Here is a 27,625-nt window from a genome sequence, read left to right on the forward strand (position 1 = left end):
TAGCAGCCATGATATTCAACAATTTGCCTGATTGTTTTCTATAGCTATACCTAGGGAAAAGGCTGTTCTCTGTATTGGGAGAACTCAAATTAGGTCAAACAAAGGTAGTCTTGCCAGTGGGGTCTTTTTGATTAAGTACTATTGGTTTTTGAAGCTACTGCGAAGCTGAGGAGGGATGATGGGAATAGATAGAGCAAATTAAAATGTCACTTGTTTTCAATAAATGCTTCCTGGATGGCTGCAAGCCTTTGGCTAATTTCTAGAGTTCTAAAAGGGTTGACTCCAGCTATTTTTTTTTATGGAGGGGAAGATTTGGAGATTCCCTTACTTCATCATTTTGCTGATGTCACACTGTCCTCTGTGTTTTAACAGGGTTTGCCTGGTGATCCTGGTTACCCTGGTGAACCAGGAAGGATTGGAGAAAAGGTAAGACTTTTAATACTTTGAAGTGACTGATTTTATCCTAGTTATAATAATAATTCATTTATCTCCCAAGACTGAGTTATAAATGAAAAGTTCTAAATAACTAGCTTTTGTATTCAAAACATACATTCTTTATCCATCTTTTGATGTTGCCCTCTTTTTTCAAATACCACTTCCTCTGAATTTTCATCCATTGTTCTAAATCACAGTCCATGAAGAATTGTTTAATTTTAGCATTTCCATTGTGAAAAGTTGATGCCTTTACTTTAAATATGTATCTGCAAAATTTTTGTTCTCCAGAAAGAAGATTCAGCACTATTTTAGTGAGGTCCTCCTACTAAAAAGGCTTATAGTTATGACTTTAGAATGTCTTCACAAAACATTTCCATTCTGTATGCAATTATTGTCTAGAAGGCTGTGACTAATTCTTTGCTGCTTTTTTCTTTCATTTGGCTATGCAGCCTGACAGTAGAAATTTATTTAGTTGCCTATTTTAAAAGTGACTTTGAAAGAATGTATGAAGCGCACAATTCCCATATATATAACAGATCACAAAATATCCAGTTTTCCAATCTCTATGGTCTCTAATTGCTTTGTATGAAAACCCAAACTGAAAAACTTTGTTTTGCAGGCAAGGTGTTACAAACTTAAATGTATTCTGAGGGCACTATTTAAATGGTGGTTTATCTCAAAATTATATCTGAGTTTTATTTTGAAGTAAGAGGCACAAGTAGAATAAAGGAAATTACATATACTCAGAGAATACGGTTGTTTTTTCAAGTATTAAGTAAAAAGTTATAGGACAGAGTAACTTTTTTCATTGATTTGAGAGAGAAACATTGATCGATTGTCTCCCATAAGCAATCAAACCTGTAACCTGGGTATGTGCCCTAGCTGATAATCGAACCTACTATCTTTTGGTGAACAGTGGATGCTCCAACCAACTGAGGAACACCAGCCAGGGCTAAGACAGAACAACTTTTTAAAGTAAAAAGAGCTTATAGATAGGTTTCTATAAACAAGTCTAGAACAAGAGTAGAGTTATGGTAGAGAAATCTATTCTTAGGTCTTGGCCAGTAGAGTAAAAATTGAATACTGTGTTCTTCATGCTGTTTTAGCTAGTGGTTAAGGGTAATAGTTTTGTCTGGATTTGTTTTTCATTAACTACTGAGAGCAAAGTCACAAAAGTAATTATGATTTATTAGCTATTCCTGATATACTTAAGTCCATCAGCTATAATATATCTGTCAATAATGGAAATTACACTAAATTTATGACCTTGACAAGTTTTATGAAAAGAAACATGACTAAACATATAAATATGTAATGGTTTAAACTAATTATATTGGTACAAATTTTTTATTCAGTATATTCTTTATAAAATATTTAAAGTTTCTTAGAAAATATGAATTTTAAAATAAAAGATGTTAGAGCTAGAAATATCTTAGAATCCTACCCTATAGATAAGACAGAGAAATTAATTTATTTGGTCAAGATTGTATAGCTAGTAAATCTGAAACAGCATCACAGGTCTTCGTAGTCTTAGGTCACTATTGTTTTGTTTACCTCATGATATAGTGTTTGATATATTTTATTATGGATTTCTGGGACTTTATGAATCTTAGTTATCTGTTATGTTTTTGAAGAAATGGATGTTTCAATGTGACTTTTACTAACCTATTTTAAAACTGTATTGAACAGGGCCAAAAAGGTGACATTGGCCCACCTGGCCCTCCTGGACTTGTAAGTTTTTCTTAGTCTTCCTTTATCAAATGTATTAATGAATTTTCATTTTTGTGCCTTAATTATATACTATGTACCCTTTCCTAATAGAACACAAAATTCCAAGTCATTATCAATTTCTACTGTCTTAAAAATCTTTACATCTAAAAATGTTAGTGATGTTGACCTCAAAGTCTTTGTATTGTTCTGTCTGTGTATTACGTCTCCACAGTAAAGTTCCAAAATTATGAGATTGGGTTGTTTTGCATCATGATTACCAAATCATTTTTCAAGTAACCAGCAGGTGGTGCAAGTGTTGCTTACAAAGTTTCAATAAAAGAAACTGTTGGGGAGCTAGGAATTGGTCATTTCCCCTGCAAAGCTCAAGGTAAAGAAGAATTTAATCTAAGGAGGTTTTCTCAATTTGTAATTGTCTGAGTCACACCTCTTTTCCCCCCTGAGTGGGTTCTTCTAGGGACCTTTAATAACAAATGTAGCAAACTGCTTCATGAAATAATAATTGGGAATTTACAGATCTTCTGTCATGTTTGCATCCACCATGAAATTTAAATCAAATATATTTTCATCTTATTAAGAATAAAATATCATGTTGCAATTTGACAGATTGGTTTTTCTTTGGCTGAAATTTGGTAAAACTCTTGACTTTAAACTGTATTAAATCTGCAATGTGCAAGTGCCATGAAATCTATGTACTCAGATATAATTATATTCTTTCTCCCATAGTGAGCTTCAGATATTGATACTTAGTACCTTATTAAAATCTAACGAGGATATACTTTTTAAAATATTATATAATTTTATTCACTTTAATTTTAAAATCAGTTTTAGTACTCTAAGAAATCATTTCTTTATCAAATAAGATGATAAAATTTTTATGAAGATCAGAAAACATGGAAATTTTGAGAATCAGTTCTTTCCAGCATCTCACTTTCCCCTTTGAATTGCTATCCCAATTCTAGGTCCCACAACTTTCAGTGTTCTTTTGTCTGAATGTTTCTTATATCCAGTGAAATATCACACTTTTCCAGTAAGTGTTGATTTGTACCTTGGACGGATACTTTCTTAAATTTAAAGCTTACTAACCTTTATAGCTCTAAGAAATTAATTTTTTTGTATTTATTTAATATGAAATCCTTTAGATGCTAAGGTTCTAAGAAGAAAGAGAGAAAAGGAATAATCAGTTCATTGATTTTAATCAATAAAGTCTTCCTGGAAGAGATAAGTTTTCTTTTTCTTTTTTTTAAGAGAAAGAAAAAAATGGGTTAATAAAGGGAAAGGTTGGAAGAAGGCATTATTGATATTTAAAATGGCATATTAAAAAAATTAAAAATAAAATGGCATATTCAAAAGCAAAGACAAGGATGTGCAAGTTGCATGAAGTGGTTATAATCAAATAGACCTCACTCTACTAAAAATTCATCACTAGTAATAGCCGGAGATGAAAAAGGTAAGAAAGGTATTGGAAGTAAAAAGTGACTTGACAGAGGACAGGGTTAAAAGTAGCATAAGTTATAGTAAGAAGTAGTGAACAATTTTGAGTCTTTAAACACAGAAAAATTAGGTTTTGAGGAAGCATATCCTAGCAATAGATTTGGATTCAAGAGGAAAAATTCAAAGGTGCTTCTGTTAGTCCAAATGTGAGGTAAGGATAGTAACTGTGGCAAAAGAAAAGAAGAGGGAAAACTAGAGAGACATTTGCAGTAAAGACTGATCAGGCTTGGTTAAGTGATTGCAATGAATTGAATGTGAATTATAAGGCAATATACATCTAAAATAATGATAGCTCTATAATCCTGGAGCTCAGGAGAGTGGTAATATTATAAATGGTTTTTGATTTCTAATCAGTTGAAGGAGTGATATAGAATGTGACTCAATCTTTGTAATGGTCAATGATTTTGCATCTCAGCACTTTGTGAAAATGATGATGTTATAATCAGATGTAGCTGCTAGGTTATCTTCTGGAGAACGAGATTCTGCTTTTTTGAGTTCTTTTTCTTTCTTTTATAATAAAGGTAATTCCTAGGCCTGGGACTGGTGTAACTGTAGGAGAAAAAGGAAACATGGGATTACCTGGCTTGCCTGGAGAAAAAGGAGAACAAGGATTTCCTGGAATACAGGGTCTACCTGGCCTTCCTGGACCTCCAGGTAAAAGGGACTGTACTAATGCTCTTGTGTTTGTGTTATGGAATTGGCACAAAAAGGCAACAGTCAAACACTCGGAGGTTTCAGGAGAGACCTTTCTTTAATCAAGCAGTGCTGATACAAAGATCCAAAGCCTGAGCAAGTGATACAATGAGATTGCCCCATATATACTGTACATTCCTAGGTTTCTTTGTTTTCTATCTGTTTCCTAACTACCAGGCTTTTGTGGTGGGCTTCACAGCTCCTCTTGAGTCAGTTAGAATGAGGAAGTTAGATTGTATCTAAATGCCTGTTCTGGGTAGTGCCTCTAGCTAAGCTGTTACATTCTTTTGTTTATGGCCCATTGTAAATTGGGAGTAATTAGGAAAATAGGTCTTGCAAGATCAGATTGTTAAGAAAGGACAGTGACTTAATATGCTACCAAGAATGTACTGATTAACAGATTCAGGCTGCTAGTCTTTCTATATCCTTTCTCATTTGTAGCTTCTTTACTAATGCACATATACAATATTATCTTACTAGTTCCAAGGTGAACACGGCAATAGAAGACATGAGTATCTTTTAATTGACAGAAACTTCCCCACTGTTACTGTAGACTTTCTCAACAAAGCAACAAACAACAAGTGTTGTCAAGACTGGGAATGCAGACTGGTGTAGCCACTGTGGAGAACAGTATGGAATTTCCTCAAAAAGTTAAAAATAGAACTCCCATTTGACCCAGTGATCCCATTTCTAGGAATATATCCTAAGAAACCTGAAACACTCATCAGAAAGAAAATATGCACCCATATGTTCATAGCAGCACAATTTATAATAGCTAAGATTTGGAAACAGCCTAAGTGCAGATGAATGGATAAAAAGGAATGCAAGGACAAACAAAATAAAATGAAAAACTTTATAAAGGTAAAAATAAAGCAAAGAATATAAAGGCAAGAGGAGGCACAAATAAAATCAGTAAAGAAAAATGATTATTGCCATAAATACAATTAAATTTTTTAATTACAAGATAAATATAAAGCTATATCAATTTATTTGAAATTCTAGATTAAATATACATTCCTTAAGAAGCAGAAAACATAAATTAGCAAAATTGTCCTGAGAAAGTATATTTCTAAATCTAAGTACAGATAAATTACCATAGAAGATTTTGAAATGTTAAAGATCTCTATTGGAATGCATTGGTATTATGGTTGGTTTTATAGATTTTTTTCCAATGAATTCTACCAAGCTATTGAGCATATAATTCTCATATTTTAGAACATTTTTAAATAAAGAAAACTCAAGTGAATAGCATTGATACCAAAGAACCAAGGAGATGACACTAGAAATAACTATACAGTAAATCAATCTCATTAATGAACACAGAAAAAATAATCCTAAAAAAATATTATCAAATTAAGCCAACCTAAGATTGCAAGGATGGTTCAACATTACTGTAGTTGACTACACTGATAGATTAAAAGAAAATAGGCCAATAGATACAGAGAAATCAGTCAATAAAATTTAATATCCATTGATTGTTAAAAGGAAAAAAATCTTAAAAGGTAGCTACCGTATTTTCCGGCGTATAAGATGACTGGGCGTATAAGATTTTCCTGGGTTAAAAAGTCGTCTTATACGCCAGAAAATACGGTAGTCCAATTTATCTAATCCATTATATCTAATCTAAGGTGACCAGACTTCCCGCTTTTGGCGGGACAGTCCCGATTTTTAACAATTTGTCCCGCGTCCCGCGGCATTTTAAAAAAGTCCCGATTTTTGGAAAGAATGCATGACAAGCTAGGGAACGGTGGGAGAACGGGAAGGGAATATACGGTTTTCGGAGGCCGTGTGGCTATTTAGCCAGGATATGAGTTTTATATTATTTTTGTTAATTTTATAATGTTAAACTTTAATAACAAATAATTGTTGATAACTGATTATCGAGAACTGCTTATCAAAGTTCGCATTGTTGATCAGTTGTTAGAATTCGACCACCATTGTTTGGACTTAATGAACAATGGCATTTTTTGGGATTGGCAACGACAAAAACATTTTGTAACTGTCTCTCAGACGATACACATCATACTGCGTGCTAGTAAGCTAGTTAAACAAGTGGTGTCATTACAAATCAGCTATTCAGATAATTTAGGTAAGTAATTTATTTATTTATTTCATAAATACATAAATTTTCTTGAATTTAGCAGACAGTACTTGTATTATTTATATTTTATAGTGGCGGCAAAAAGTCTAGCACCGGCCTTGAAAATGACATTTAAGACTTACGTTATGGCAAATTCATGACCTTTTAAACAACAACAGCAATCTACTAAAAAAAAATTCACTCAAATGAGAAATATGCCAAAGAATAAAATACTATACATAATTTTTTATTTATTATATTTGTAAATTGTACTTATGTTGAAATTCAAAAAAATATATTACAATACTATTTTTGCGTTCTATGAAAATTTTTGTTGCTCCATATAGACCAAATTTTTAATCAAGAACCCTCCCCCCCCCCCCCCCCCCCCCCCCCCGTCAATGCTGTCCTGCTTTACCAATGTTAAAATCTGGTCACCTTAATCTAATCCCATCAATATAGTCCAATATACCATATTTTCCGGCGTATAAAACGACTTTTTAACCCAGGAAAATCTTATACGCCCAGTCGTCTTATACGGCCGAAAGTACTGTACTTTAACTTGATGCAACTATGTACTTCATACAGGAAGTACAGGACTGTAGATGAAATGTCATACTTTGTGGTGAAACATCAGGAACATCCTTATCAAGAAAAGAAAAAAAAGATAATGATACTCAGAGCCACCGATACTATTTGTTCTTATACTGGTGATCACAGCCAGGGCACTAATTCTGGAAGAAAGAAAGAGGTGTAAGGATAGAACAGGAAAAACACACCAAATGGTTATCCACAAACCCAGAAAGTCTGAAATATCAAAGGGCAAATTATCAGAACTTAGAATGTTTGCAAGGTAGCCAGAAATGAGTTGTATACTTAAATAATATGCCTTTTCTATATCAGCAATAAAAATTTAAACATATAACAGAAAAATTCTAGTTAAAAATAGTAATAGCAGTAAAATTCACAATAGTAATTAACTTATGAATAAACCCAACAAAAGATATGTAAGAACTCTGCAGACTTTTTTTAAAGTATATTTTTATTGATTTTAGAGAGGGAGGGAGAGATAGAAACATCAATGATGAGAGAGAATCATTGATTGGCTGCCTCCTGCACGCCCCCTACTGGGGATCAAGCCTGCAACCTGAGCATGTGCCCTTGACCAGAATCGAAATTGGGACCCTTCAGTCCGCAGGCCTAAGTGCTATCCACTGAGTCAAACCAGCTAGAGCATCTCTGCAGAATTTTGTAAAATATCCTATCTAATAAAAGGGTATAATGCAAATTAACCATCATTCCGTCACAAAGATGGAGGCACCCATAGCCACAAGATGGTGGCACCCAGTCCCCTCAGCCGCACCGGAGTCCCCTAGTCCTAGGGTGGCTGCCACTGAGAGTGGGCAGTGTGAGCGGCCTGGCGGAATGCTTGCTTCATTGCCACGGTGACGGAGGGCCTTTGGGCAGCGGGCATGGTGCAGCCTGGGTGGGATGCTTACTTAGTCGCCGTGGCAATGCCCCAGCTGCAGAGGGCCTCTGGTGGATAGGGGGACCGGCCCACAGCCACCATGGCTGAGCACAGGCCCAGAGAGGAGATGGCGGGTCCACCTCCCATGGAAGCAGCACAGCTCCCTCCTGGCGTCCACGCTTGCTTCTGCCTCCTGCACGCAATATCGCGCGTTGGGCTACTAGTTATTAAATAATATAAAATTAATAAATTAATGGAGAGATATACTTTATTACTTGATGTGAGAACTCTATATTATAAACAGAAGATTCTACCAAAATTTAATCTTTAAATTCAAATTAATCTAATTCAAAATCCTGATACGTTTTTACAATGAAACTAACAAGCTGATTGTAAAATTTATTTAGAAAAGTAAATTTATAAGTGTAATTAATATGGTTTTTAAAAAGAACAAAGCAGGCCCCCCAGGCCCTCCAGGATCTCCAGGTGATAGAGGACTCCAAGGAGAACAAGGAGTGAAAGGTTTGATCCTCCTTACCAGTTCTGAAATCATTGTAAAGCTGTAGTAATGAAAAAGTGTGTCAGTGGTGTAGGAATAGATAGAACAGAAGAATGTCCAGAAACATACATATGGAAACTTTGAAATGCCTATTTTTCTCTTTCTAAAGGCTTCCTAGTATTTTTAAGATTAAAAGATCACAGTATCAAAGAAGAGTAGGTAGAGAGTTATTAGTATATTTCCAAATGTAATAAAGCTGCTTTAAATTATTCTTTCTTACACACAAACTGGTACTTATGGTATTTGAAACTTTTCATCCTTTCTTCAGATATTGATTCTCATAGAAAACAGTAAGAATATAACAGGCATTATACATTAAAGGATATCTTATCATTATTATCATTATTTAATGTCTCATTGAGAACTAAAGTAATATCCCTAAAATAAGATAATGTTGATCATTTAAATGTTTTTCATCCCCCCCCCCTCATAATGTCTCACAAAACAGCAGAATATACCTCTGAAGACAGGAGGCAAAATAATGGTAACTCTGTGAATTGTTTCTTCTCCTGCAACTAAATATTTTTTTTAATCTTAGGGACTGCAGTTATGGGTCCTCCTGGTCTCCCTGGTTTTCCTGGAGAAAGGGGACAGAAAGGTGATGAAGGTCCACCTGGAATTTCTATTCCTGGACCCCCTGGATTTGATGGACAGCCTGGGCCTCCTGGCCTTCCAGGGCCTCCTGGCCCTCCAGGTCCTCACATCCCTCCTAGTAAGCTATTCTTTTCTCCTAATCTCTATTGTTGTATTTTGTTTTCATTTATAAGTAAATCTGGCTGAAATTCGCTATCATTCTTTGTGTTTCTGTTATCTATGTGATTCTACATCAACTTCTACTTTTTATTTTTAGTGATTCTTTGAGGTTTAAATTTGCTCTTCAAATTCTCACCAATATTATACAGGTAGTGGTATTACTGCAGAGAGTAACTAAAAAGAAGTCTTTTTCTCTAGCTTGTCAGGCTTTTTGTTTGTTTAGTCTTCTGGACATTTCACAACAATTAATTTGCTATCCTTTCTTTATCTTATCTCAGGTGGTGAGATGTGTGAACCAGGCCCCCCAGGCCCTCCAGGATCTCCAGGTGATAGAGGACTCCAAGGAGAACAAGGAGTGAAAGGTTTGATCCTCATAATTATTTCTTCATTCTTTCAAATCATTAGCAAAATCCCCTATATCCTCCATCCTATCTCAGCCATTCACTCCCATGGACATACCTAAGACCATTTTATTTCCAATAGTACACACTGCCATAACCTTGATTTCATTAGTCCCATTTTCTGACCACTGTCTCTATCTTTTTAGCTTACTAACTAATAAAGTGACTCCAACATTACTTTAACCTCAATGAGACGTACCAACTTTGACTACCGCTCAGCGTTTTGGTGTTTTTTCTTCCCTCTTAACCTACCTTAAATTCCATGATCAATTCATTATAATCAATTCCATGTATAAACCCTTGACTCCTTTACCCTCCACTCACTTCGTTGTACTCGGGAGAAAAACAGCCCTGGCGAGTCCAAGTTACCACCTCTAATAAGCCTGCATCTTCTCTTCATACTTTTAACACTTCCTCTTCCATTCTCATTTTAAGATTCTGACTTTGCTTCCTCCTTCACTGACCATTTGAAGCAATAACAATAGAACTTGCTCAGATTGCTATGACATTTACCCACCTACTTGTATCTGCCCATATATTCTGCCTTCCTGCCTATTATTGTTAATACTCCTATTCAAAGCCAAAACTATCTTCTCCCTATATTCTGTGCCTTGCTTTTTACTTGTATCTTTTCTTGAACAGAAGTTATTAATTAAAAGAATTCCTATTATTAATGTCATTTTTATTGTTAGTACTGTTTATGTCCTGTTTATAATATTTGCTAACCCAAAGGACCTGATAATTTTTTCCCTAGAACTCTTACCAGTTTGCCTTTGTGTTTTGATCTTTGGTCTATCTTCAATTTATTTTGAGGGGAGGGAGGGAGGGAGGATGGAAGGAGAGAGAGAGAGAGATGTTGATATGAAAGTGAAACATTGATCAGCTGCGTCATTTACACCCCCTACTAGGGCTTGAGCCCACAACCCTGGCAGGAGCCCTGACCAGAAATTGAACCTGTGACCTGTTGCTGCATGGGATGATGTTCAACCAACTGAACCACACCAGCCAGGGCTGTCTTCAATTAAATTTTGTGTATAGTTTGAAGCAGGGAATCAAAGTTCATTTTTTCTCATATGTATATCCAATTGATTCAATACCATTGTACAAAAGAGCATCATTTTCTTGCATTAGCAATTTTGTTGTAAATCTTTTGACTATTTATGTATGAGTCTGTTTCTGACCTCTTTATTTTGTTCCATTGTTATACTTTTTCTCCTTACACCAATTCCAAGCTAAATTATTATACCTTTATCTTGGCTTACTTTACATTTTCATATGCATTTTAGAATTATCTACCCAACTTTTAATTTTGGAATATTCCAGACTTCTGGCCTTCTTTCCTCTTCTCTTCTAAGCTTATTCATTAACTCTCAAGATTTTATATACTATCTACTTGCCAATGTCTTCTACATTTATGTTTTCTGTCCAGATAAAAGTATTTTCCTCTAGATTAGTATGTCCAACTGTCTACTTAACATTTAAACTTCACATCCTGATTAAATTGAAGTCTTACCTCTACCACCTCCTTCCCCATAATTTTGCCAGTAACATATTTTCCTTCTTATTAAAAGCAGGCCACTCTAGCCTTCTGATTGCTTGAGCTAAAAACCTTGACATCACCCTTGATTCCCCTCTCCTTTTGGATTCTGTATGTGACACATGATAAAACCTCATTGGTTTTACTGTAAAATCTGTTCAGAATTAAGCCAATTCTCATCATCTTCATTGGTGTCACTCTGGGAGAGTTGCCATTTATCCTAGATCACTGCAGCAGTAGCCACTTAAACAGTCACCAGGTTTCTACCCCAGCCAAAATCTTTCTTTTATTTTATTTTTGTATATATTTTATTGATTTTTTACAGAGAGGAAGAGAGAGGGATAGAGAGTCAGAAACATCGATGAGAGAGAAACATTGATCAGCTGCCTCTTGCACACCCCCTATTGGGGATGTGCCTGCAACCAAGGTACATGCCCTTGACCTGAATCGAACCTGGGACCCTTGAGTCCACAGGTCGACGCTCTATCCACTGAGCCAAACCGATTTCAGCCAAAATCTTTCTTTTAAACCTTAAGGTATATCAAGCTGCTTTTCTGCTTAAATTCTTCTACTAGATTCTCATTTCACTCATAGTTAAAGCCACAGTATTTATCGTGCTTGTGTGATGTTTTATGATATGCCACTCATTATAAACTGTTAACTTTCTGACCCAGTTCTCCTTTCTCACTCTGCTCCAAAAATCTGGTCTCATTAATTTTGCCTAGAATACTCTATACTTACTGTGCATGTACCACATCCTTTAAGTTTTTTATTATGTATCATCTTCTCACTAAGGTCTATCCTGACCGCCCTATGTAAAATTGCATGCTGCTAACTATCCTTACATGTTCAATCCCATTTATCCAGCTCTACATTTTCCTGTAAACATAACATATATATAATTTGTCACCTTCATTATTTATTATCCCTTTCCATTAGGAAATTGTGAGCAACATGGAGACATGAATTTTTCTCTGATCTGTTTGCCAATGTATCACAAACACCTACAGTGCTCAGCACACAGTAGGCACTCAGTAAATATGTATCAGATAAATCTATTATAGATATAGGCTTCTCTGACTACACTGTTAGGTAGCAATATTGTTCCTTAGTGCTAACTTCTTTAGACCTTATCTAAAGAAGGTAGATGAGTAATATACTTTTATGATGGTTTTCTCTAGGTGACAAAGGTGACACCTGCTTCAACTGTATTGGAACTGGTATTTCAGGGCCTCCAGGTCAACCTGGTTTGCCAGGTCTTCCAGGTCCTCCAGGTAAAACATCCTGCCTCTGGGCATCATTTTAAAATATTTATTGGCTAGGTATTAGTGAGCTTGTAGCTTCAGAATAATGTCAGTTTCTCATTTTATAGCTAGTCACTCATATCCTATATAATAAAAGGCTAATATGCAAATTGACCGAACGGCGGAATGACCAGTCACTATGATGCACACTGACCACTTAGGGGAAAGATGCTCAATACAGGAGCTGCCTCCTGGTGGTCAGTGCGCTCCCACAGAAGGAGTGCTGCTTATCCAGAAGCCAGGCTCACAGCTGGCGAGTGCAGCAGCAGTGGTGGGAGCATCTCCCACCTCCATAGCAGCACTAAGGACCCCTGGGGGGTCCGGACTGCGAGAGGGTGCAGGCTGGGCTGAGAGACCCCCCTCCCAGTGCATGAATTTTGTGCACCAGGCCTCCAGTTCATAAATAAATATGAAGTGCCTCTATCTGCTATGAAATAAGTTATGCTCTTGTTTCTAATAGCTGAAGCTACCAGCAGTTTTTATTAAAACATTTTGACAATATTAGTCCAGGAAAAATGTCTCCCCTATCCTCTCTAATAAAATGGTAATATGCAAATTAGTCATCACTCCACTACATAAGCCATGCCCACCAGCCAAGCCACACCCACCAGCCAATCAGGGAGAGTATGCAAATTAACCCAAACCAAGATGGCTACAGCCACAGAGAGCAAGGTTTCCTAGGTAACAGAGGAAGCCAAGCTTTCTGCCTGCCCTTGCCAGGCCTAAGCCTCCACTCAAGCTACAAAGTTTCAATTATAGAAGGTAAACAAATTTAAACAAATGGCGGCAGAATGGAGCTTGAGAGAGCAGGCCAGGGTTGCCGGCGGCAACAGGGGAAGCAAAGCTTTCCGCACACCCTGGCTGGGCTCACCCGCTTAAGGCTACAAAGTTTCAATTGTAGAAGGTGAATTAACTGCCACAGAAATGGCTGCCGCCCTGGAGGGAGAAGCAGGCTTGGCTCCGCTCCAGGCTACAAAGTTTCAATTGTAGAAGGAAAATAAATCCCAGATACCAGGGCCTCTGCTTGCGTTGCCAGGGGGCGTGGCCGGCCTGCAAACCACCACAGGCCCCTTGCTCAGGCCGCCCCACGCCCCAAGGGAACCCCACCCTGATCCGGGACACCCTTCAGGGCAAACCAGCTGGCCCCTACCCGTGCACCAGGCCTCTATCTTATCTAATAAAAGAGTACTATACAGATTGATCATCACTGCAACTCACAATATAGCTGCCCCCATGTGGTCAAAGATCCTGCCCCCATGTGGACACAAGATGGCCACTACAAGATGGCCAGCAGGAGAGGGCAGTTTGGAGGCACCCAGCCTGCAAGGGAGGGCAGTTGAGAAGGACCAGGCCTGCAAGGGAGGGCAGTTGAGAGGGACCAGGCTTGCAAGGGAGGGCAGTTGGGAGGCACCCAGCCTGCAAGGGAGGGCAGTTGAGAGGGACCAGGTTTGCAAGGGAGAGCAGTTGGAGGTGATCAACCCTGCAGGAGAGAGCAGTTAGGGGTGACCAGGCCGGCAGAGGAGGGCAGTTGGAGGTGATCAACCCTGCAGGAGAGGGCAGTTAGGGGTGACCAGGCTGGCATAGGAGGGAAGTTGGGGGCACACAGGCTGGCAGGGGAGCAGTTAAGCATCAACCAGGCTGGCAGTGGAATGGTTAGGGGGTGATCAGGCTGGCAGGCAGAAGCGATTAGGGGCAATCAGGAAGGCAGGCAGGCAAGCAGTTGGGAGCCAGCAGTCCTGGATTGTGAGAGGGATGTCTGACTGCCCATTTAGGCCTGATCCTGGTGGCCTAAATGGGCAGTCAGACATCCCTCCAGGAGTCCCAGATTGCAGAGGTTACAGGCTGGGCTGAGGGACAACCCCCCGCCGTGCACAAATTTCGTGCACCGGGCTTCTAGTTTTATATATGGTGAGAAAAATTACTCATATAGCGTCAGACTTCTTTCTTCCAGAAAATTGGGGGAATACCTGACCCCTGAGTATATTTTCCAGTGGTAGAGCTTAGTCATTGGGGATGTATCACATGTTGTCATGAAGGAATGGGAATTCTACAGGAGTTTGGTAACCAATAGCCAATATTCCTCTTTTTATATGTAATTTCTTTTTCATGTGTCTAATCAAAACCATATTTAATATCCATTGACCCACAAATCTTTTACTCAACTACCTCTTGGGATATCTCAATATTATATTATCTTAAAATCAAACTTTATGTCTATGTCAGGGCTTAAACTAGACACCAGATCTCTTACCTTTCTGTCCAGTGTATCTGCCAAGGAAAGCAATTCATTTGGTACTTGGAAAGTCTTATAATTGCCACTAGAAGTTAATAATCTAGCCTTGTACCTTCAGTTTAATGGTTCTCAAACTTGAGAGTGCATCAGAATTACCTGGAGGGTTTATTAAAACCCAGATTGCTGGGTCCCACCCCCAAATTTTCTGATTCAGTAGATCTGGAGTGAGGGTCCAATAATTAGTAATTCTAACCAGTACTCAGGTGATGCTGATTCCACTGATTCAGGGACCCATTTGGGGAATGCCTACTTTAGTAATATTTCCTCTAGTCATTGAGTACCAAAAGTTTCTCATAAACCAAATTTTAGGGAGTGACAAACTAAATAAAGAATTGATGAGGATCTGGGAAAATTGCTTAAGTCAGAACAAAGAAAGATATACAGACTTGCCCTTATCCCCTTCTCCCCTTGGCAGTGGGATAGTTAAAGGAGCCTCTGTGCATAGTGCTTGCTAGCTGTGAACTCTTGAGAGGATTTAGAGTTGGAAGTACCTGAGAATACAATATTGTATGTAACATGAAATGTTAGATTTACTTAAAAGGACGAATGATTTCTTCATTTTTAGAGAATAAAATCAGAAAACAAAAATGTGACCTCTTAAATGGGATTGAATGGGGTTCTTATTTTAAAACTTGACTTGCTGACTTAATTTTTATATGCTTTGTCAGTGGTTCAACTTCAAAGCTCACATTATTGTGTGTGTGTGTGTGTGTGTGTGTGTGTGTGTGTGTGTGTGTGTGTTAGGATCTCTTGGTTTTCCTGGACACAAGGGTGAAAAAGGACATGCTGGTGAAACTGGTCCCAAAGGATTAAGAGTAAGTTTTGAGTATATTATACTACAAAATAAGTTAAATAAATCCATTTACACTTTGATTTTCACTTGTGGATATATTTTAAAGAAGTTTAGTTTTTCTATTAAATTGTGATTTATTTGATTCCTTGATTCTCCCTGACTCACAGGACTCTCTTGATTAATAGATTTGTACACTAAATGTTATTGGGTGGGTTGATGGGGTAAACTGGAGAAATGAAAGTTTTAGAAATACAAAGAGCCCAGCCATTTTGGCTCAGTGGATCGGCATTGACCTATGAACCAGGAGGTCATCATTTGATTCCCCATCAGAGAACATGCCCAGGTAGGGAGCCTACAGGAGATATCTGATCAATGATTCTCTCTCATCATTGATGTTTCTATCTTTCTCTCCCTTCCTTTCTGAAATCAATTATATATATAAAAGGCTAATATGCTAAGTGTCCAACCATCCAACCCGTAGCAATGATGCGCACTGACCACCAGGGGGCAGACGCTCAATGCAGGAGCTGCAGTGACACGCACTGGCCATTTACAGAGAAATGGCACCATGGACCTGGCACCCACAAAGCAACACTTGGCTTCTCCCAAATGGGCTGCCATCACCCCGGAGCAATAGCCCACCAAATCGCAGCTGATGCTGCTGAGACCCCATGGCGCAAAATACGGCCCACAGCCCAGTACAGAAACGGTCGCTGTGGGTACCGGGTAATGATGTCATGTAGCAACACCTGGCTTCCTCTCCCTAGCGACTAGCATCCTTGGAGTTTCTTCAGCCCAGGAACATGACTTGCTTTATAGCCAGGTGGAAACATTTTACACTTTAACCAAATGTCTGTGAAGCATTTTCCTGTGCCTCATATCATTTGATCCTCACAGAAATCCTGGAGTAGGTAGATAGGAGACTTGATGAAATCCTATCTTCTTTTCATTAGCCAGAAAATGGAGATTTAGAAAGCTTAGAAACTTGACCCAACTGAAAAGAAGTAAGAAATGGTGGACCTTGAAAATGACTTCAGGTTTTCTCACTGTGTAGAATATAGTCAAACACTGCTGCAGTTAAATATTTTATCCTTTGTTCTCCCTGCATGATCTACAATAATTATCTGTTTCATGTTGATATTTACTGCAGTGTTTCTGACAATTACCTAAAAGAGAAGTTGGGATGCTTCACTGGGCTGGGAAAAGTTAGCTAAATCAGAAAGCAGGTTTAATTAGCAAGTTTATTCTATATATATAAAAGGCTAAATTGACTCATGCATGCACGATACATATAAAGCTCTCACTGGCACCAATCGCATGCTTGTGTTTCAATCTGTCATTGTCGATCGTGAATTTGGTTGACACTTCTATTATAGAGAAAGGGCAAATAGCAATATTAAAATATTTCTCCTAATTAATTTCCTTTCAATGTGCATGAATTCATGCACCAGGTCACTATATATATATATATATATATATATATATATATATATATATATGTGTGTGTGTGTATCTATATATACATGTGTGTGTATGTGTGTGTGTGTGTGTGTGTGTACATAAAAAGAAAGTGATTTTCTCTTTCATTTTCTCCCCTTCCTTTATTTTCTTTACCCCTTCAGGGCATACCAGGAGGTCCTGGTGCTCCAGGCTTTCCTGGACCTAAAGGTGAACCTGGTGACATCCTCACTTTTCCAGGAATGAAGGGTGAAAAGGGGGAGTTGGGTTTCCCTGGATCTCCAGGTCTCCCTGGTTTACCTGGCATACCTGGACAGGATGGATTGCCAGGGCTACCTGGCCCCAAAGGAGAACCCGTGAGTTGGTTTGATATTCTTGGTTTTCTAATGTCAAATTGTTACTTAGGGATGTTTCCTAGGATATGCTTGTTGCGACATGAACACCTGATCAATGCTGAAAAGAAAATGATTAATATATAGAAAAGGTACTTTATAGGGTTTCTTTACCACTCTTTTCTCTCAGTTTTTTTATCCATTTCTTATTTTTAGCCCAGTTTTATACTAAGTAATATTAGCTATGAATAGGTGGGCAAAATGTTAAGATGCTTGTGGGTCAATGTAAGGTTCCCCTTCTATTACCCCATATGCCCTTGTCTGAATTTATTTAGACCTAACGGCAGAAGTCTCATTTGCCTTTTATATATAGTAAGCTTAGAGGTTAGTGTGATTAGATAGCCATTGTTAAATGTGTTATGGAACCTAAATGTTGAACATAAATGAACAGACTTATTTTGTGTGCAACACATAGCCCAGAATATTAGGTAGAAAGTGTTATTTATATAAAATATTAGATAGACTGTAAACTTCTTGACATACTAGAATATAAACTTCATTAGGGCAAAGTTTTTTGTTTATTTTTATTCTTTATCTGTATCACCAGCACCTGGCACATAGTAGGAGCTCAAGAATATTTGTTGAAGGAACAAATAAGTGAAGTGGTCACACATACCATTCCATAGCACACACTTATACAGCTTGTAAGAACTATTTATGGCTGTATCATTTCTCTAGTTGTATTCAGTAATACCAACCTACAGATAGTTGTTATATCTATGTTTCTGTATTAAACTTTTCCCTTTTCAGGGTGGAATTGCTTTTAAGGGTGAAAGAGGTCCCCCTGGGAAGCCAGGTTTGCCAGGTCTCCCAGGGAATAGAGGGCCTATGGGCCCTATTGGTATTGGCCCTCCAGGCCCAATGGGTGAAAAAGGCATACAAGGTGTGGCAGGAAATCCAGGCCAGCCAGGAATACCAGGTGAGTATGATTGCTTTGTTTTTAATTTGGTGCTTAAAAGAAGAAATGTGTTATCTTTGGCCACTCTTCCTTTCATAAGAGATATTCGGGCTTTTCAGAACTCCTTAGCAAGGGAATACAATATGTATGCTTTTATTATGGGTGGGTTCCTCTTTAAATGTTTTTCTGAATATCTTCATTTTTATTGTTTCTGTTGTTTTCCTATATATATATATATATATAATTTTTTTATTGATTTTAGAGAGGAAGGGGGAGAGAGATATAGAAACATCAATGATGAGAGAGAATCATTGATCAGCTGTCACCTGCATACCCCTTACTGAGGATGGAGTCCACAAGCCGGGCATGTGCCCTGACTGGGAATTGAACTGTGATCTCCTGGTTCAAAGGTCAATGCTCAACCACTGAGCAATGCCGGCCAGGCTGTTTTTGTTGTTTTGAAGTATAAGATACAAAATGCAAAGTTTAACAAATAATTATATTGGAGACACACATGTAACTACCACACACATCAAGAAACAGAACATTGCCAGCATCCTAAAAACCCCCATTTTCCTCTTTGTCCTTTCCTAATCATATCCCCTTCGATTTCTCCAAGAGAAACCACTGTCTTAACTTTTACATAGTTTCCTTCCATTTAAACCCTAGTGTCATCACCTAAATATGAATTCCCAAACAAAATATTTTAAGCTTTTTTCCAATTTTTTATTGATTAAGGTATTACATATGTGTCCTTATCCCTCATTGCCCCCCCACCTCACCCCTATACATGCCCTCAACCCCTTGTTGTCTCTGTCCATTGGTTATTCTTATATGTATGCTTCTTTTTGAACTTTATATTAATGGAATTGTAAGATAAGTATTATTCATGTTAACTCTGTGTATAGCTACAGTATATTCATTTTCATTGCTGTTTAGTATCTTGTGTGTGTGTGTGTGTGTGTGTGTGTGTGTGTGTGTGTATGTGTGTATCACAGTTGATGTAACCATTCTATCATTAATGAACAATTGGCTATTTTATAATTCAGACCTATTATAAATAATGCTTCTGTGTACACTCTGGTATATATACCCTGGGGTACATGTGCCCACACTTTTCTGGGGACAAACATCAGCATATTATAGCACATGGATTAAAAATGGCCAAACACTTTTTGTCATGAATGAAAGTTTTATTTTAACACAACCATTCACTATTGACTATGGTTGCTTTTGCACTACAACCGCAGCGTTGGGCAGTTATGATAGAAACCATATGGCCCACAAAACATAAAGTATTTACTGTCTGGTCCTTTATAGAAAAACTTTGCTAGTACCTGGACTAGCATGTCTATTTAAGATTAGCATTTTCAAGGCATAGAATAAATGCATCTTAAGTTTTACTGGATAATTCCAAACTATATCCAAAGCAATTGTACCAATTTATATTTCTGTCAGAAGTATTGGAGATTGCTTATTGCTCTACATCCTCATAAACACTTTGTATTGTCACACTTTTATATTTTTGCCAATTTTTTGAAATGTGATATATCTCTTGGCAATTTTTTTGTATCTCTCTGGTTACATTAAAGTCTAGCACCTTTTTATATATTTACTAAACATTTTCATTTCCTTTTATGAAATGTCAATTCAAGTGTTTTCTCCCAACAAAATGTATACACACTTTGAATGATTATAAGGTCATTGTTTATTAACATAAAGTTCAATTTTAAAATTTAAAATAATCTACAGAAATTAATAATTTATTTGTCAATGCCTGTTTTCAAACTGATGATGTTCTGGTCCAGACACTGTTGATGACACAAAGCAATGGAATTGCAAACACCAATAATTATTTCTTTGCTATTTGTGCATCTTTAATTCATTGACTGTTGCTGGTTTGTACTATAAAAACTTTATAATTTATGTATCCCCTTAAAAAACAGTCTAGTGGCCCTTTAGTATAAATTTCATTTATTCAAAGCTTAGTTGGGCTTCACCCATTATTTCAAATCAGTTAAACCTGAAAAGGAGTGAAAATTAGGTGAGTTATCAGCTGTTAAAGTGTGTATACATTTTTGAACCATATGTATATTTATACACATACATACAGGTGTTTCTATGGAAAATAGTACAATAATCCTATATAATAAAGAGCTAATATGCAAATGGTCATCACAACCTTACACACTCACACCATAAGGGCTCAGACACTCAACATGGGGAGAGAGGAATGGGAACCAGCCAGGTACAAATGAGCTCGCGAGAAAGGAATGGGGACCAGCCAGGCTGTGGCCCGGGAGAGCAACAAGCCACCCACCCCACAGTCCCAGGTGCCAGTGGCTGCACCTGCACCTGCAGCCCAGGAGAGGGACAAGCTGCATGCCTCACCAGTCCCGGGTGCCAGCAGCTGCACCTGCGTCTGTGGCCTGGCCTGGGAGATGGACAAGCCACCTGCCCCACCGTCCCAGGAGCCAGCAGCTGGGGCTGGGGCTCAGGAGAGGGGCAAGCCACCCACCCCACAGTCCTCGGTGCCAAGAGCTGTGCCTGCACTTGTGGCCCACGAGAGGGAGAAGCCACCCACCCCACAATCCCAGGTGCCAGTGGCTGCATCTGCACCTGTGGCCTGGGAGAGGGACAAGCCACCTGCCCGGTGGTCCTGGGTGCCTGTGGCTGCGGCCCAGGCGAAGCCGCCAGCCCACAGTCCCCTGCGGCTGCAGCCAGCCCAGGTGAAGTCAGCCCGGGTCCTGGGTGGCTGTGGCTGGCCAGAGGAGGGAATCCTGGGTCCTGGGTGCAGAGCAAGGCAGAGGCAGTTAGGGGTGAGCAGGCCAGCAGGGGAGCAATTAGGGGTGATCAGGCCAGTAGAGGAGCAGTTAGGGGCAATCAGGCAGGCAGGCAGAGGTAATTAGGGGAAATCAGGCAGGCAGAGGTGGTTAGGGGTGATCAGGCAGGCTGTCAGGTTAGGATCTAGCAGTCCCAGATTGCAAGAGGCAGTCGGACATCCCCTGAGGGGTCCCAGATTGGAGAGGGTGCAGGCCGGGCTGAGGGACCCCCATGCACAAATTTCATGCACCGGGCCTCTAGTTAATAAATAATAATACAAGAATAAAGTCTGTTTCATATACTCACAACTATATACCTACTTTTATACCACCCTATATATTTTATGTGTTAGTTCTCTTCTGTTAGCTATTCATTTTGCAAATTTTTTACTCACTATGACTTGTCATTTTCACTCTGTATGGCATCTTTAATGGACAGAAATAAATTAAAATGTAGTCAAATTTATCAGTCTTTTCTATCATGGTTAGTGCTTTTAATTTCATGTTTAAGAAATTCTTACTGAACCTGAGCCCATTTTAAGTCATTTCAATTAATAAGAGGTAGGTGAACTTGAACTTTGTACACATGAAATCGTAAGGGACCATTAGTTTACTTCAATTTAATTTTTAAAGGCTCTTTTGACCTATCCTACCTAATAATAGACAAATATGCAAATTGACCATACCTCCGACACACCAATAAGCCACGCCCACAAGCCACGCCCAGCATCCAATCAGAGCGAGCATGCAAATTAACCCAAACCAAGATGGCTACAGCCACAGAGAGCAAGGTTTCCTAGGTAACAGAGGAAGCCAAGCTTTCTGCCTGCCCTTGCCAGGCCTAAGCCTCCACTCAAGCTACAAAGTTTCAATTATAGAAGGTAAACAAATTCAAACAAATGGCGGCAGAATGGAGCTTTAGAGAGCAGGCCAGGGTTGCCGGCGGCAACAGGGGAAGCAAAGCTTTCCGCACACCCTGGCCGGGCCCACCTGCTTAAGGCAACAAAGTTTCAATTATAACCAAAACAGAAATGGCTGCCGGCCTTGGAGGGAGCCCCAGGCTTGGCTCCGCTCCAGGCTACAAAGTTTCAATTGTAGAAGGAAAATAAATTCCAGATACCAGGGCCTCTGTTTGGGTTGCCAGGGGGCATGACCGGCCTGAAAACCACCACAGTCACCTCGCTCAGGCAGCCCCATGCCCCAAGGGAACCCCCACCTGATCCGGGACACCCTTCAGGGCAAACCAACTGGCCCCCACCCCTGAACCAGGCCTCTATCCTATCTAATAAAAGAGTAATATACAGATTGATCATCACTGCAACACACAATATAGCTGCCCCCATGTGGTCAAAGATCCTGCCCCCATGTGGACACAAGATGGCCACCACAAGATGGCCAGCAGGAGAGGGCAGTTGGGAGGCACCCGGCCTGCAAGGGAGAGCAGTTGGAGGTAATCAACACTGCAGGAGAGGGCAGTTAGGGGTGACCAGGCCGGCAGAAGAGGGAAGTTGAGGGCAAACAAGCTGGCAGCAGAGTGGTTAGGGGGTGATCAGGCTGGCAGGCAGAAGCAGTTAGGGGCAATCAGGAAGGCAGGCAGGCAAGCAGTTGGGAGCCAGCAGTCCCGGATTGTGAGAGGGATGTCTGACTGCCCATTTAGGCCTGATCCTACCAGGTGGGATCAGGCCTAAATGGGCAGTCAGACATCCCTCCAGGAGTCCCAGATTGGAGAGGTTACAGGCTGGGCTGAGGGACAACCCCCCGCCGTGCACGAATTTCGTGCACCGGGCTTCTAGTTTTATATATGGTGAGAAAAATTACTCATATAGAGTCAGACTTCTTTCTTCCAGAAGAGGGACAACCCCCCTCCATGCACGAATTTCGTGCACCAGGCCTCTAGTATTTAAAATATTTTTATAGATGCCATCTTTAATCATGGAAGGTTTTTTAAAATGTATTTTATTGGAGTAACATTGGTTAATAGGATCATGTAGTTTTCAGGTATAGATTTCTATGATACAAGGTCTATATATTTCACTATGAAAGCTGTCATCTACTTTTTTTTGGAATTTCATTCTTCTGTTTGGTATCTTTCTTGAATATGTAATATGTGATTGTTTTTCTTATAGATTTTTCTTAGATTGCATTTTCAAAAGACTATACTTTCTCTTTTGTGTTTTTAATTAGAAGATATATTTAGTCAAGAGAACACTTATTCACTGTTGATTCCCATTTGCCCTTAGGTCCTAAAGGTGAACCAGGTCAGACTATAACCCAGCCAGGGAAGCCTGGCCTGCCTGGTATCCCAGGCAGAGATGGTGAAGTAGGTCTTCCAGGTAGGTGAAGAATGTATTTGACCAGACCTTCAATACTTATTGGCTGCTTTATATGAAGGTTTCCCTTTTAAAAAAAAAAAAACTGTTGCTTCTCTCCTCAGGTGATCCTGGACTCCCAGGCCCACCAGGCTTGCCAGGAATACCAGGTAGCAAAGGAGAGCCAGGTATCCCTGGAATCGGGCTTCCTGGACCACCTGGTCCCAAAGGTATGTAGGAATGTGTAGCAGGCAGGGTAAGTTAACTGATTAGTATGACATTATTCTTTGACATAGTTTAGTCAACAATAAAATACATAAAGTGTACCTTTTTTCCTACATATTATAAAGAATATAAATGAAAAGTCACAGCATGCATGAACTATAATTTCATTTTTATTTATTTAAAATAGTCCAGACAGACAAGAAAATGTCTAAATCACAGATATTTAAAAATTATATATAAGCTTTAAAAATCGCAGTAATTATTATCTTTTGTGTTCATCATTGTATTTTCAGGGCTTAAAACAGTTCCTAGAACATAGTATGCAATCAATACATGTTTGTTAAATGAATGGATTGCATTAAACAGAAAACATATTTATTGCACACATGTAACCAAATAATGCTTTATTGTAAATCATATTCTCTTGACTTCCTGAAATTTTAAAAAGCTGTTACTACAGTTCTGTTTTATTCCTCACAAAATTTATTATCATGACTGGCAAGAGTGTGAATTCTTCTGAGATTAGTGCCAAACATCCTTACTCACACTAAATGACTTAGAGTCAGATTTGATTTTTTTGTGTGTATATATGCGTGTAGTATCTGCAATTGTTTTTAGCTCATTTCCGGAATTATATGGTAGACATTTTGTATACTATATATTTAGATGTAAGCAGAAGAAAATATTTTCTGCATTTTTCTGTGAGATTCATTCCTTATGTTCAGTTTTGCCTCATAATAGCCTTCATTCCAGTTTAGAAGAGAATATCTTCCACACATATTAGCCCTTTGTGAAAACGATAGGACCATAAGGTGATTGAGAGGGAATACCAAATATATGTAAAGGTTGATCTTAAGTAGTCATCTAAAATGTCATTGTGGTTTTAACCTCTTATTGTAGTCACTAAGCATGATTGGATAGGGTAAACATTGTTCATTTGGGAGTTTGGGTATCTTTCCTATAGTGTCTTCTATTTGGAGATTTAAAATGACATCATTTTACAGGTTTTCCTGGAATTCCAGGACCTCCAGGAGCACCTGGGACACCTGGAAGAATGGGTCTAGAAGGCCCTTCTGGGCCACCAGGCTCTCCAGGACCAAAGGTCTGGGACATTTGTTCTTTTCCCCTTTCTTATTTCCCCCATCTTCTTTAGCCTTAGCTTTCTATTTTGACTTGACATCATCCCAAGTCTTCGCTAGATAACTAAACTTAACTGATTATATTTTCATTAAAAATATTTAACCCAAAACAGTCTTTAATAGTCGAAGAGGTCATATTTGAAGTAAAAAAAAACATTTTGAACCTGTTTTACAGTGACCAATTATTTAATGAGATAGGAGATTATAGATAAAAGAATATAATCATCAACCCCCGCCTGTGCTTCTCTGTAGCATCACCAACCCATTTTATGTTTGTCCGTACCTCTCTGTGATGACTGTTTGAAATGCTGTTGAATATCATGTCAAGAAATGTCCCTCTGTCCCAGTTCTTTCCCAAATACACACTGCAAATCACTGCTATCAACTTTTAATGATTATGATGATGATAAATGTGTTTGAATTACTCTCCATTCCTTTTATTATATCTTAGCCAATTTAAAATTTTGTTCAGTCAACCTTCAGCAAACTGCTATGGTATGTATTTATCCTAACTGTCCCTCTATTTTTGGTGCTTAATTAATTTAAACTTCCTGTGTTTTCATCATTACAACTTTTCCCCATGGGAAGAACTACTGACCATGACACCATCTCTCATGAAAAGCAACTTCTTTATTGATTAATTATTTTTATTTTATTATAAAACTTTTCAAATGAACAAAAAAATAAAAGGAATAATACAATTAACTTTCATATATCCATCAGATTTCAAATTATTAGGATTTTATCATATTTGCTTTATTCCCTCTTTCTTTGCTGAAATATATATATTTTTTAATTTCTTTATTGATTAAGGTATCACATATTTGTACTCATCCCCCCATTCCCAGCCCACACCCCTCCCCACACATGCCCCCACCCCCCTGTTGTCCTTAACTGTTGGTTAGGCTCATATGCTTGCACACAAGTCCTTTGGTTGATCTCTCCCCTTTACCCCCACCCTTCCCTACCCTCCCTCTGAGGCCCGACAGTCTGATCCATGCCTCCTTGTTTCTGGGTCTGTTCTTGTTTATCAGTCTATGTTGTTCATTATTTCCCCTAGATGAGTGAGATCATGTGCTATTAGAAATACACTTATAAGAACCGAAAATGAGACAAGCAATAATGGTTATGCTGACAGGCAAATGAATCAGTGTGTAGTGAGTTTCTTTCTGGGCCAACAGTTCTTTTGAGACCCAATTTCAATGTCACACAGTTCATTATGTGTAAATGTCAGCCATGACATTTCAGTTCTGGATGGTGGACAAATGGTGGTAATGCTGGTCTGACCCTCTCTGATTTGGTCCTGGGCAACCTGTAGTGACGCACAGCTGTTAACTGCTAGTATGGCAAGGCGACGTCAGCATCTTCCGTCTCTTCTGTCTTCATGGCTGGAGTAGTCCTGTCGATTCCTCTGTTGCTGGAATCCACATGGTCTCGGAGTTGTTTTCTGAAAATATACAAACATATTCTCGACCAAAAGTTAATAAAGGAATATTTTCTATAAATTTGACTTGTGATCCTATTTCATTTTTTGCCCAAATGATTTTCCTCTGGCTTGTTTTGACACCTTGTGTGTTTTTCATGGGTGTCTTGCTTTTAGCCTTACAATTAATTTTCTAAAGTATTAATTTTCTAGATGTAATTACTTACAGGATATTTTTCCTTTCATGATAATATTCTTCTACTACCCCCCCCTTTTTGATTTAAATATTTGGATGCTTTTGAAAATTTTATAATGTAGTCTTGATGGCTTTTAAATTTTAATTTTTAGCACTATAATATTACTGTTTTAGGTTCATTACATGGTATGCATTTTTATCATGAGATGAACTACCAATAAAAAATTTTAGTTAACACTTTAGGGACACCTTTTTGTCCAGTACAATTAATTTTTCTAGAATATTCGCTTGTTTCAACTAGCCAATTTAAATTTGCCTGAAAAGTTGACTACTATTTTACTGTCAAATTTATTACTCTGACAACAATCTTATTTTACCCTGTAAATATTAGTGGAAAGAATTATTTGCCTTCTTGAGTAGGTCCTGAGCATTGCTGAAATATTTTAACTTAAATCTCAAAATCATGTCATTTTACCTAAAATACTTCAGTATTCATCTCTAAGTAAGTGGAAATTTTATACAAAAAAACACAATGCCATTACCATACTTAGACAAATAAAAATAATCATCTAATATTCAGTCTATTATCACATTTCCTCACTTGGGTTTAGTCTCATGCTCTCTCAGTTATCTTTTTCTTGTCCTGAAACCAGTCCAAATCATTTAATTTTTTTTACTAAGCCTCATTTCCCATCCTTCCAGATGTTCTCTCCAACTTACCACTTACTTTTCATTTAATTACTCTATTCCATCACCCATGGGTGTGTGGGGGGGAAGTATTACCTTGTATTTTCTGCTTTAAATTCTCTCTTGTAAACAATCAATACTGAAAAAGTCATAGGAGTTTTTGTTGTGTTCTGTTATGTGTATGCTCTAGGGAGAACCAGGATTTGGGCTACATGGGCCACCTGGGCCTCCAGGACTGCCAGGATTCAAAGGAACACTTGGTCCAAAGGGGGATCGTGGTTTCCCAGGACCTCCAGGTCCTACCGGACACACTGGATTGGATGGGCTACCTGGACCAAAAGGTATGGAACCTGTTGCTACTTCTCAATTTGCTTTTAACTTTTATAGATATTGAAACGATTGGGAAAGCTTATGGGTGATAAGTCCAATTAACTAGAAAGTCTATGCTGCCACTCTGTCCACTTCTTTTTTTCCATCCTTCATTGATATCGTTGTGTTTTATTTTATTGTGTAGATAATATAATCATATATGTGCAAA

The 27,625-nt window shown here is 38.5% G+C and overlaps 1 protein-coding gene across 1 annotated transcript in view; it reads left to right on the forward strand.

Moving 5' to 3' along the window:
• The window catches only part of COL4A5 (collagen type IV alpha 5 chain), a 325,412-nt gene that overhangs the window by 183,671 nt on the left and 114,116 nt on the right, over positions 1 to 27,625 (forward strand). The window contains exons 17-29 of the mRNA XM_079764916.1: positions 373 to 426; positions 2,125 to 2,166; positions 4,179 to 4,311; positions 8,996 to 9,169; positions 9,489 to 9,572; positions 12,330 to 12,422; positions 15,490 to 15,560; positions 17,161 to 17,352; positions 18,139 to 18,307; positions 23,349 to 23,441; positions 23,543 to 23,647; positions 24,647 to 24,744; positions 27,278 to 27,428. Coding sequence (XP_079621042.1) covers positions 373 to 426; positions 2,125 to 2,166; positions 4,179 to 4,311; positions 8,996 to 9,169; positions 9,489 to 9,572; positions 12,330 to 12,422; positions 15,490 to 15,560; positions 17,161 to 17,352; positions 18,139 to 18,307; positions 23,349 to 23,441; positions 23,543 to 23,647; positions 24,647 to 24,744; positions 27,278 to 27,428 — 1,459 coding nt within the window. The remainder of the gene's footprint in view (positions 1 to 372; positions 427 to 2,124; positions 2,167 to 4,178; positions 4,312 to 8,995; positions 9,170 to 9,488; positions 9,573 to 12,329; positions 12,423 to 15,489; positions 15,561 to 17,160; positions 17,353 to 18,138; positions 18,308 to 23,348; positions 23,442 to 23,542; positions 23,648 to 24,646; positions 24,745 to 27,277; positions 27,429 to 27,625) is intronic.

The sequence above is a fragment of the Cnephaeus nilssonii genome (assembly GCF_951640355.1).
Source record: "Cnephaeus nilssonii genome assembly, chromosome: X".
Lineage (NCBI taxonomy): Eukaryota > Metazoa > Chordata > Mammalia > Chiroptera > Vespertilionidae > Cnephaeus > Cnephaeus nilssonii.